Source organism: Hippocampus bargibanti, linkage group LG03 (genome assembly GCF_051943395.1).
Source record: "Hippocampus bargibanti isolate YZ-2025 linkage group LG03, ASM5194339v1, whole genome shotgun sequence".
In the NCBI taxonomy this organism is placed as follows: Eukaryota; Metazoa; Chordata; class Actinopteri; order Syngnathiformes; family Syngnathidae; genus Hippocampus; species Hippocampus bargibanti.
The window spans coordinates 27,497,178-27,510,187 of record NC_142736.1 but is presented as its reverse complement, the minus strand read 5'-3'; the positions used below and the strand labels follow the sequence as shown (position 1 = coordinate 27,510,187).

At 39.8% G+C, this 13,010-nt stretch overlaps 1 protein-coding gene across 2 annotated transcripts in view; it reads right to left on the bottom strand.

Moving 5' to 3' along the window:
• Positions 1 to 13,010, bottom strand: part of unc13c (unc-13 homolog C (C. elegans)) — a 127,957-nt gene that overhangs the window by 24,931 nt on the left and 90,016 nt on the right. For both annotated transcript variants that reach the window (XM_088992912.1, XM_088992911.1), the window contains 8 exons: positions 11,538 to 11,664; positions 11,152 to 11,248; positions 9,946 to 10,089; positions 9,613 to 9,690; positions 6,379 to 6,456; positions 2,347 to 2,435; positions 1,411 to 1,548; positions 300 to 423 (listed from right to left, as the gene is read on the bottom strand). In XM_088992912.1, the coding sequence (XP_088849038.1) occupies positions 300 to 423; positions 1,411 to 1,548; positions 2,347 to 2,435; positions 6,379 to 6,456; positions 9,613 to 9,690; positions 9,946 to 10,089; positions 11,152 to 11,248; positions 11,538 to 11,664 (875 nt within the window). The remainder of the gene's footprint in view (positions 1 to 299; positions 424 to 1,410; positions 1,549 to 2,346; positions 2,436 to 6,378; positions 6,457 to 9,612; positions 9,691 to 9,945; positions 10,090 to 11,151; positions 11,249 to 11,537; positions 11,665 to 13,010) is intronic.

Sequence of the window (13,010 nt, the reverse complement as noted above, 5' to 3'; positions counted from 1 at the left end):
TTTTAAGGTTAATTGTTATTAACCTTGAATCAAATGAATATGCACGCAATGAAGACCTTAAACTACCAACATCAGCAACCACCCACAATGCTGACATTGTTTTCCTCTTTCGAGATTTACTACTTTCCGTTACTTGAAACGGATTTAGATTCTGACAGGGTATTTCTGCCATTTTGTGACATCTTGAATGATTAGAGAAACAAGTGTAACTTAATGAATGACTCTAAGCAGCAAATGATGAAATACACCAATACACTATTGGTGATCATTCAAAGAACAAGACAAAAAAATAAACTCACACTCTGGTCACTCAGTGGGGGCAAAACGATGGTCCTCTCGATGGTGTTCAGCACAATCTTCCAGAGCTCTTTGAGAACACGTTTCAGCACTGTCTTCTCACAAATCTTGGCGAATAACATCAAACTGCAAAATAGGCAGGGTGTGTTTTCATCACAGCTTTGCGATACACCTTCATAAATAACAGGAGTGCTTCATGATACTTGTATGAGAATAAATAATCAACTATTTTCCAACTATAGGCTGACATTGACTGTGAGTAATTCCCGACAGAGGATGGGAGAGATTTTCCACCCTGCAAACCATTCACAATTCATTTTATTGCCATAAAAGTCCTTTCACGAGTCAACATCTATATGAAAAGGATGTCGGGTGCAGCAACGACATACAAGAACATAGAGTTAAAATGGCTCTGCTGTCTTTTGGCCGCTTGCCATTACCGCCACACAATGCTCGATGGATCAATTTTCTCCGAGCCAAGAAACCAATGCTTAATATCGCCGTGACAGACCAATCTGTCAAACCGGGTGGTGTGGAAAGATTCCAAGTTTGGCCAGAGCGATTGTTACACTTGCAAAAATATATCATGAAAGGTACACTGACTTATAATGACCGCTGTGCCGTAAAAACTACCTCAGTACCTTTGACTTGCAGGCAGAATCATACACTGGATTCACAGTCATCCTAAAATGTATAATTGAATTCAATGAACGCCACCGTGTGGGACTGTCATGAACTCCTCCGGGTACCCCTTTTCGCGGCAATATATTGTGCAGATGAAAGCAAGGATTAACATTTCCATACTATAAAGAGGATTTCCCCTGTGAAATTCCATTGACCTCAATGCTTCTTTGATAATGGCTGAGAGGGACTTCTAAACCCCATCTGAACTGTTTATAATCTCTGTGGCTGTCGAAGGAATGGCTTTCGCACAATCTGTTCTTTCTCCTGCATTTTGTCTTGACAAGGTATAGCATCAGTATTCATGTCTCTTTAAGGTTAGCCATGAGTCCACTTTACTGTATGTACACCGTTGTGTAAACTAACATTAGCAGTCCCACTATACTTTTTGTATCCCCAGGATGTACAGGATGAATAAAAGAGTTCACTAACTTTTTATCGAGGAGGTCCATAAGAGGCCGAAGGACAGTCTCTGCATCCATAGCAGCATTACTTCCCTTGGCCGAACCTTTCATCTGGATCAGCTCCTGGTTCATCTGCTTCACACAATCCTCAATGACCGGTTTGAAACTGAGGAATAAAAATGGGGTATTTACTTGCACCTGTGTCTGTACAGTATGTAATCACATTTTTGTTCAGGGAAGAGCATTTTTGTTTTTAAACACAAGAACATTGGGTATTGTTTGAATGGCAGTTGGTCCAGTTTTTCAGGCACACGCTCCCAAGCTATCCTAACTTTATAACCAATATCACCCAAAGGCCTGAGGGCAGCATGGAAAAGCATGATGAGTTTAGCTTGTTTGCCTCACATTTCTGATGGCTGCGGTTTGAATTTCGGCTCCATCTTTGCTGTGAGTTTGCAGGCTCTCCCTGACTTTCTCATACATTCCAAAAAGTGTTTGATAGGAAATTTGAAAATTTACAGATTTTAATGTGAGTGTAAACAGTCGTTGGCCTTGATATGCCCTGCCTGCAACCGGTTTAGGATGCTGCTTGCCTCTTGACTGAATCAGTTTCGATTTCTCACCTGTCACCCAAAATGGTTCAGGAGCTAGAAGAATATGGCAGTGTCAACGAAAATGCACTCCCCTTTTCCAACTACAACTGATTGAAATTGCCTTCAGTGTTTCGAGCTTAAGAGAATGATTTAGTGGACAGAAGGCCATAAACTTTATAGCATAAAGCAACATTGAGGAGTTTTTAATCCATGAATGCTGGTTGTAAATGCATCCTATGAGATTTTTATTTGTGCCTGAAATGTTTTGAACAAGCGGAGTCTCTAAATGGAGCGTGTGCCTGTTAAATGTAAAGCAGATTTGCGGCGTCATTAGTCCAACAAATTTGTACATGGGTTGTGTTAATACTCACCTAGAGCCCAGGACACCACTGAGCTCGTCCAACACAGTGTTTAGTTTATTCTGAAGCTCCTTGAGCAGATCACTGGCCTCTGCATCCAGCTGTCATGGTAGAGGGGAAAAAAACAGTTAACTGCATGGCTGCACTCCGCAGAGCTGCCACACGGCCTTACAAGTTTGTAGGATGCCTGGGCTGGAATGAAGCAGGGTGGGCAAGAGAGGTGTTGGTGTTCAACGGAGTTTGGTAACTTGTTATCCTCCTGCTCATTCTCAGAGCCATATGTGCCGAAAATCGCTCTAAATACAAATGGATGGCTCCGAGATGAGCGCGGCTATAAGACATTACGTTGGCGGAGTTGAAGCAGCTAGCTAGAGGGTGCCCGCACGGGCAAAGCTGCGTGCACTAGTGCGTACCATACAGTAGTTGCAGTTGGGAACGTCAAATATCAAGGAAAGATGTATTGCTGGTTCTTTCCTTCCATTTTGAATTGATGATCAGACTCAAATCAAAAATATTAGATGGAGAAACAGGTCGCAGAACTGAAACTGATTTTAGGACACTCTATGATGAGTCGGTTTTAACTTAATTTTGGGTAAGGAGCAAAAAGTTGGGAATCTTAATTATTACAGTGTTAACCGTTACAACGTTAACAGTTGTTCAGCACTGTTTGCCAAAGTTCAAAAATGCCCAACTAATTAGTGTTTCAAAATGTGGATATAGTACCAAAAAAACTAATACACTTGGTTGTCAGAATATCTGTGACACCTGTGATGCAGAAATATTTAACCAAAAATTATATTTTAATAACTTTAATAAATACCACCCCTGCAAAAAAAAAAAAAAACAATCTTGAATTTGTATTTTGAAGTTAAAAAAATACATACATCGAGCAATTTTTAGGCCTTGTAAACTAACGAAAATAAATAAAGTTGAGTTTTTCCTGTGGCTTGCTCATTCAATGTTGTGATTTTCATCTAAGCCTGAATTGAACTATAAAGAATATTTAAATATCAATAATGAATTAAACAATCCTTATTTGTTACTTTTTCATTTTTGATTCAGAAAGCAAAATTCAATGACTTGTTGATGCATCAAAATCAATAGATTGGAATAGTGACTGAGACATTGGTCTCTCAGCACTGTCCCCGTAAGAGTATGATGGCCATGGCAAACAAAAACAAGATCATTCAATTGAAATGTATAATTTTTGTACATATTTACCCTGTCAGATGATATTGGTCTATATTTCTGATTTGATGCTCATGGACTCCCAGTCAAACATTACATGCTGCCTGAGTTGCCAACGGTCACGGCGAGCAGATGGTAGTCTTCAGCTTTGAACTGAGCTTGGAAAGATATTTCCAGAGGGTTCTCTCTAGAATCTTAATTTCATACAGCTCAAGTACAGTGTGTAGTATGCTCTTTTTCATGTATGTCTGTCCAGCCATCCGTTTTCTAACTGGCTAACCCTCACGGTTGGCAGAGTTGTCTAACTGATTGCTCGCCAATTGCAGGGCGTAGAAAATGTTTTTTTTGTCCAAGAGAAGACTTGCCAAATGTTGGACTTTATTTTAAATTGTTGTAGTCATGGCTCTGTTTAAGTAATAGCAGAGAGGAAGCATCTGTTTCAATGGCCTATCTGTAATCAGTTGCAATCTCTGAAATAGTTTTTCCCCCAATTCTGCTTCTGCGAACTCTCACTTTAATGGCAATATGGGTGAGGAAAATCCAACCTCACAGTTTGATATCCAAGGCCACTGTCATATTCTGGCAGCAGAAAATTCAGTGTTGACTTCAAATGGTCATTGATACCCCAGTTAACTGTTAGAGTACTGCCTGAAATGAGGTATCATTGGTGAGCCGTGTCTCTATAGCTTATTTCTTTTTCAATGATTTTCTTAAGGAAGAATAGTCAACCTTGGTCCTGCGAAACATTTCAAATTTGTTTTTATATTTGTGGAATTGGCTGATGAGGAGCATCTCAAGGGTGATGAGGATAAAAGTATTGTCACATAAATCCTTAAAGTCCGATTTTCCTTTGCTGTCCTGATGAACTATGTTAAGTCAAAAGACATTTTAAATCTGAGTTATCAGTTTATGGGGGTCACCTCCCGACTGAATAAACTCTCCTCTGGCTTCGAGCCTATCACCAGACGCTAAGCTTTGTTTTCATTTGCCTGTTTCAACAATTGCACACGAGGAGCCATTCTGAATGCAGTTATTGAGTAAATAAGGGGTTGATAAACCACTGTTTAAAATGTGAGGCAACATACCAAACGGGGAAGAATCACGACTGAGACCAATCTGTGGATTTCAGTATTGCAGCTATATGAGTCCTGTTTACGGAAACCTTATTCCAAACTGTCAATATTGGGCCAAAGCTGCAAAAAGCATCCCCGAGAAACACCCATGTGTCCGGCAACTTTGAAGAACCCAAAAACGATTTCTGCAGTCATGAATACATCAGCAGTAAATTCCCTGGAGGGTACCAGGTACCTCGCTCGGTTCGCTGGATCATATCTAGGAACATGAAGTTACGTAGATATCTTTTGAATCCAAAAGCTTAACATATGTGGCTGCAGCCTGGATGTCTTGATCCAAACCACAACCAGTTGAACTCAAAAAGGGTTGCATGGGGTGGTGAGGGAGTGGGCGACAAGCTATGATGAGTTTCTTAAATTATCATGGTTAAAAGACTGGCTGGGAGGGGGTCAGGAAGCAAGCTAAAAATTAAAAGATGGTAACGCATGTTTTTTGAGCCACAATCCCGAGACAGTGCCGCGATGGTGAGCTCGAGCAGCCTGTCTTGAGGGTTGATGGGCAATTCGGATTCCGTATGCTTTGTGGCACATGCTGCCTGAAGGTATTCATACTAAAAAGGTTTGGTGGAGTGAAAAAAAGTGCATGAGTTGTGGCGAAAAAGGGCGGAGGAAATTCGTGCTTTTTGACATCATTCACTAAATGGCGAGAAAGGGCTGTTGGCGTTTCTACTACACACACCTTACAGAAGGACACAACCCCCTCCTCCTGGAAAAAGAGAGCACATAAAAGAAATTGGGAGGTGGGGAAGCGGTCATTGGGAAGGGTGGGTATCAGGGCCGAAGGCATGACCATAGGAGACAAAACGCAAGGTAGGACAAGCTGTTAGATATTCACAGAGAAACATGCAAATAAGTAAAAAGATACCACAGGGGCTGCATCTTCAGGAGTGAGACAACATTTATGCACAGAAGAAAAGATGAACTCTGACAATCAAAACCAAAACGAGATTGACTGATTGTCATTTTGGGAAAACATTCTCATAGTTGAAAATCCTAGTGCCTTTTCTATAACCGGGGTCTGACTTGTCCTTATGGTGTTTCCAACTGGAAAATTCACCATCATCAAAATGAGAGAGAAAATTAGACCACAAGAAACATGAGAGGAACTGATCACAGGGTATGTTCTTTGACAGAATGTAGGAGTCCATGCTCTGTCATAAGAGCTTCATCTTTTGTTCCCCAGTCGGCGTACAATTGCCAGAGACTTTTGATGAGCAGTTCACGCAAGCCAGATTTAAGGCAGGGTCTATTATGCTGAAAAAGCAGTACAGTGACCACAAAGACGCACAGCCTGGCTCATTGATAAGGTTGCCATTGTCCCAAGTGGGATAACAGTGGGAGGAGGAGGAGGGTGTTACTGGTTGAAGGTTTGACGTTTGACTACAGATAAGAGTTAGAGATGTGATATTCGCAAACTGACGGGCAGGATTAGTTGACAAGTCTTGTATATGGGAAAGTGAGGGAAGGATTACAGCATGACACTGTCAGGGTCAATGCCGTTTCGCATCAGAAAAATGTCACCCGAAATTATAATTTTCATAATCATGACCTGGTTGTTATTTCTTGGGATAAATGGTGTGAGGATGTGGTGTTTCAGCCCCGTTGCTAACTGATGACAAGTCTGTTTAATTGTCCTTGAGAAAGACACAGAATCTATGACACAGACCACTCTGTCTTATATTTCATCAGGAACGGGTTCGGGTGGGGAAAAAGGCAGACAAACCTGTTTCCCTCCCATTGACTCGAACATCTTCTCCAACTGGACTCTGAGCTGCTGAATGTTGTTGAGAAGAATGCAGGGCTGTCAACAAGGGTGAAAAACAAACAGGATGTCGGCACACAATACAAATGACAGTGCCTATTGGGCAGAAGCAGCACATAATATTTGACTTATAAAATGGGAAATATATGACCAGTACATTAAGAAAAGAGGCAAAAAAATAGTCGCAATGGCAAACATCGGTGTGGGTTTCCTGTCACATCATCTACAAAAGTGGTATGAGCGGTCTAAGGAATATTATGATATATTATGAATGCATTGAAAGGAATTCCTATGCTAAATATACCAAACCTTATCGATTTTTCAGCTCCCTGACATATTTAACAGATGACAAACATTCATCACAAACACTTTTTGTTTTGGCTCGCCAGTAATTCTTCTCAGATTTTGGTCAGCTAAGCGTGATGTGCATTATCTGCCCCAAATAGTAGCAAATTCAGCCCCACAGTTTATAAAAAGGAGGATAGATTTAATGGATAGGGCTGAGATTGTCAGCCACACAGAAGCATGATCAGTTCTTTTCAAAACAGTAAAAGCAGAACGGGAGACCCGACTGCACATACATTTATGACTCATCTTTTAGTATCTGCGAATAAAGGGAAACACGATTCCTCCAAAACCTTTCGCAACTTGTGGGAGGATGAAACATTTTGTGGAATTGTCCGTTCACACAGTAAACGATCTGTAGTCACGAGTTTAGCCTAATCTGTGGGTCATAATTCCAGGAAATATTAGCATAAAAAAACAGTTAGCATGGTGGTTACTGAGTATGCCTCACATGTATTTTGTCTTGCAAAATTCAACGAAAACTTCTTGTAACCTTGAAATATTGGCCATCCTGTAAACATTATCCATGCAAGAGGTGAAAGTCGAATACAAGATTTCTGGCTTTGATGCAGTTTCACCGGCATTACTATTGTGATAGAACAATGTTCTGTCACATTGGTTTTCTATCCCTAAACCAGTTACAAAGCATATGCCTGCTTCGAGAGAGTTCCAAATATGAGGTGGGAGAGTGTTCCAAAGCTGGAGGGCTGAGCGACTGCAGGCTCCCGAGGGTGATCAGATGAGCAGGAGGTGGAACATGTTGAACAGTTTGCACAGCGGCAGAAGAATATCTCATCGGTTTCCGCCACACTTAGTGTTTTTTTATTTGATGGATTTCTGTTGATGACCTTCGAGGTGTATTTCATACAGATGATTATGGTATCTTCGTGAATGATTACGCCGTGTTCCAACTGTACAAAGTCCCAAATCCAGGTTACATTGGTGTCACGGAACTTGAGGGAAGGAGAAAAGTCTCATTTTCTTTACCAAGCGTGAACCTGTGCCAATGTCTTCCCCGAGCACACCCAAACAGATGAACGCATTGCAGCATACATTTTACAACATGTGGTTAATGTTATAGCATCAAGTTGAAAATGTATATCAAGTAAGTGGCTCCTATATAAATAATTGCCAAGTATTCAGTATCCTGCACACTGGTCATGACAGGTTGACTGATCTTATATGTGGGTGGTGTTTGTGTTTCTTGTTGTGCTTATTACATTTATCAGTGCGCTGTTACAATACTTCAAAGTAGATCTTTGAGTCATTCAATTGCATTTCTGCATTTATCAGCTCTGCGTCACAGTGCACGGAAAACAAACATCATTATCATGATTGCATTGTATTTGATGTATGACTGCCAATGCATCACGACGATGGCTTTTAACTTGTTTTTTGTTTCTTTTCTCTATTGTCCTCCATTCGTCGAGCAAGAAAATTTTCTTTTTTTCCAACTCAAAACATACCATAATATGTGCATTGCTTCGTTTGGAACCCTATGCTACATATTCCGGCACCGGAATAAAAAGCGACGGGAGTAATCTGGGTGCTGGGAAGGATTTTACTCATTAAGTGTTTGGTAATCTGTCACATTAACGTATTCGCTGCCATACCCAAATTTATTCGGGAATTTAAAAATGGGATGTTGAACGCCATTTCCAAATTTGTTCATTTTTTTTACTTGCGGGGATGCCGATAAAGTGCTGGTCAGACTGGCAATGTTCCACGAGGGGGCAGTATTTTGTCCATGTTAGCGCTTTGCTATAGCTTCAGTTGTTGTTAAAGCGCTATATAAAGATTTATTCTATCGTATTTTGTACAGCCGCCCTCATTTCAAGCTCAGATATCTCCAGACCCATATAACATGAGAATTAACTCGTTCCTTCTGATGGAAGAAGAGAGTCTAAGGTTTCTAACGCTTTATTCAATGTTGTCGTAGTGCTAAAACTCAATATTCTGTGGGTCCTGCAATTTGAGTGAAAATGATGAAAACCCTGGCACTGGAGTGGACACATTTTTCCATATCGTCTGGCAGTGAATGAGTTAACCATCAACCTTAAAGGACAACCGACGTCTCCGGACAAGTTGTCTCCATATTTTGTAAAATGGCTTCAAATGACTTCTACTGGGCGTATTTTAATAAGATTCCACCGCATATAGCTATATTTTACGTTTTAAGACTCGCGCTGCACATTCAGGAAGTCTTGTTTTTGAGTTGGTCACGAGTCCGTACGTGACTTCAGAAAAGGACCGCCTCCTCACCGTAAAAAAGACGCATTGTAGCGTATTTCCATCACGTCAATGTATTTTGCTGTACTGTTTTTTTTAAAACCATGTCTTACACCCAAAAGCCGCCATCAGAGGGAGGCAAACTCCATGGAAAGAATGTATCAGCCTGTGGAAACGAGCTGATTCATTCCTCACCGGAGCTGGTCGCCATTTTTCTGCCTCTTCTTGAGTGAGACATTCCCCCCCACCCGTTTGCCTCAAAATGGCCCAAATAAATTCTTTAATCGATTGCAAACATGTATGCTTTGCTCATCAGGACTATTTGAATCATATTCATAACTGGATGTGTAACAAGAAAGCATATTCTCCGAATCTGAAGCCATTGTTTTGATTCACAAGCAATTCAAGACGTCTTGGCGTGACGTCACGAAAGGGGGCGGGACTTTCTGTCAGTTAAAAAACAAAAAAGTGACGTTGGTTGTCCTTTAAGCAAAAACACTTCCATTCGCTGTTGGAGCATCAAGTGGATGAACATGAAATATTTATCTTGGAAAAAAATATAAATAAATAAATAAATAACAACCCCATGTCACACATTTGCATATAGTTCCACGCACTTACCACGTTCTCCTTGTTCAAATACAAAGGAAAATCCTTGGAAATGATTGCGGCATACTGCAGAAGAACCTTGTTGATAGTCTGTATGAGGGAAGGAAGGGAAACAGTCAACATTTTTTAAAATTATAATTGTTTACTTCTGTTGTTAATGAATCACAGGAATGTGTGTGTGTGTGTGTGTGTACAAGTAACGTGGCTTATTGGCATGAAATTGTCAAGACGGTTATTACTGCGGAAAAAAAAAACAATCACACTCCCCCACCCCACAAAAAAAAGAAAGAAATCAAATACACTTCATAAGCTCCACTATATTTTATTGCCAAATAAAAACCTGACCTTGGCAAATCGGCACATGAAGTGAGCTAGGGCCTGGGGGTTCGGACACTCGAGTTTCTTAATGATCTCAAAACTCTGGTTCAGTTGCGTGAACACGTCCACCACCGAACAGGAGAAGAGGGCATGCTCGGACGTCTGCTGGAACTGTCGGGAAAAAAAGCATATTCAAATGTAGTATTGCAGGAAATGAGTGAAATATCTGTTTGAATGATCTCGCTCACAAAGCAGGTCTCAAATCCACTGACTGTCAGTTTTTTTATGTATCAATCAATTATGAACATAAAGTCACATATTTAAGGTGCAATTACGAAAGTGTGATTATGGTCCCAAACGCTTATTTTAGTAGAAAGCAATAAATAATAATGAAAAATAAAATAGTTTCAACAAATGCAATGATTAACACTGTTAATAAAAAAATAATAATAAAAATAATAACAATAAAAAAATATTGCATGTACACAATATTCAGATGGCATAATTTAATTTTTTTGCATTGCACTTTGGACTGGATTGGATTGGATTAGCCTTTATTAGTCTCGCAGTGAAGAAATGTACATTTCACAGCAGCAAAGTGATGACAGTAAGAAGTAAGAAAAGCAAGAAGTACAAAAACAAAATACAGAGCTGCGGTAAAGGCAGCCACTGTTGCAGCGCCATCTTGAAGTCAAAAGAACAAAAAAACTAAATAACAAATATGACAACACTAAGACACAGTCAGTCATTCATAAGCATTTTCTGTACCCTCTTTGTTACATGAAGCAGATCTAGATGAAAGAGGAGGATCAAAGCGTCCTTTTCACCAAATATTTTACAACATGATTCGTTAATTTTCATAATATTTATTGAATAAAAAAATATATAATTTGTATTTATATTAATTATACACTGACTCACTGAAAAAAAGGGTGCCAGAAGGCAAACTAAATATTCATTCATCTCAGTCTTGATCATACTGGCAACCTCACCCAACCCCTTTAGTTGTCCCTGAAATCACTTTGTTTTTGTTTTATTCAGTCCCATTCGTATTCCTGTCTCGTGCGAGACCTGAGGCAAAGAATACCTCTTGTCTGTGTGTTTTTTTTTTTTTTTTTTTTTTTTTTTTTTTTTGAGCGACTCTAGAGGAGTGCAGTTTTTCTGAGAGGCCCATTTAAAATAAAGAGAGGAACACTTTCATTTGATGTTTTTTTTTTTTTTTTTTTTACTCACGCCGTCTTTCTTGTCTCTCTCCAAAGCTCCATTGAGGAAATCCATGGCCACATCTTCATTCTCGTCAAGCCACTGAATGACAAACGGCTCAAACCACCTGAAGGAGAAAAGAACATGGACCATACGATTGTGCTTGGGTTAAGGTAAGTGACAAAGTCTTAAAGGACAACCGACGTCTCAGGACAAGTTGTGTCCATAATTTGTAAAATGGCTTCAAATGACTTCTACTGAGCGTATTTTAATAAGTTTCCACCGCATATAAGAAGGAATTTCATCTGGCTACTTAGCACCAATATATTACGGCAGCATCATTTCTCATGTGATATGTTTTGATTGTATGTACATTCACAGTATGTACATTCAGGAACAGAGTGTATAGTACTTACAGAGAATACTCTGGCGGAACTCCCTTGAAGGCTGGTAATTCTCGCACATACTCATTATGGAACCATTTGACTTTGAAGTGAAGATTCATGTATTCTGTGCTTTTACATAAGCGATGCTTGTCATGCTCTGAAATGCAGATTAAAACAAAGGAAGGGGAAAATTGTTAGCTCAAAGTGGATCATGGCCAAATCGTAAAGCTTGATCAGAAAATAAATGCTAAGTTAAACCTGTAACATTGTCACTCCAACTCAAGAGACTAAAAATATGCAAATATATCCATTATAAAGACGAGACTTAGGTTGCTGTGTATGCTTTTACCCAGACAGACATCTTCCCAGGCACGATTGTGCCAACAGCCTGCAGTTATTGACGGTATTAGAAAATAAAAAAATATCCAGTAGCTTCCTTTAGAAGAGAAAGGAATGATTGCAGAGAAAATCCAGATAAATCTGTTTTTGGCTGAGGAAGTTGAAAGAAGTAGAAAAACAAAACACAGGAGCTGCTGGAAAGGCAGCCACTCTCACAGCGCCATCTTGAAGTCAATAGAACAAAAAATAATTCATGTAATAATCCATAACTTTACAGCTCAACCCATATTATATCTAAAATACTGAACTTCAGAATATTGCCTGAGAAACAACAGCAACAGAATTTTGGACTAACACAGCATTGTGTTAAAAAATAATCTTAAAATGCAAACAATATGATGGAATTAATCTATGGCTGCTTTCATTTAACTCATACCTCCTTGACGCGAACTGAATAGACGGTTGGAATCCAGCTCGTCGCTCTCAAGCTGTCTCGCCTTAATCCTGATAAGAACCACGGGTGCTTAGCCTGATGAATAGCGCTAACTAAGCCTGCCATCCCACACTCTTTTTTAAGCCTAACAAAAATATTGCCAGGTGTTCAAATTAGCATTTTTTTGTATCTACACATGCTTGTTGCATTCAAATAAACATTGGGGTACTGGCTGTTGCTAGATTTCATGAAGACAAAGGCTGCGAGGGCGATAAGGGATTTTCACACCCTCCGAAAATAACCAAATAAAAGCTGCGGCGCAAATATCATCTTTGTTTCGGTTCTCATTTTATCACTGATCCAAACTCCTGGCACGACACGTAGCTCACACAGTAAATGTGTAGTAAAACATTTTTCCCTCTCCCCATTTTGCTCCATGCTTGCCTTTATTGTCCCAACTCTTCAGTTAGTTCAAATAGTGTTTACATTTTGACAGTTGGGCAACAGAGCCTTTGTACAAGACCTTTTGGAAAGCAATTTTAGTGTCCTTCCTAAAATGAAACAAGTCCACACTTTCCAGTTTCTATTTCGCCGAGTATTGGACCATGCTGGTTCATACAGTTTTCCAAATTTTCCAGGACGAGTACAAACAGGAGGTTTGGTACATTTGATTTGATAACCAAACCAAAATAGCTCATAAGACTTGAGTTGAAGAGTTGATATCACATTAC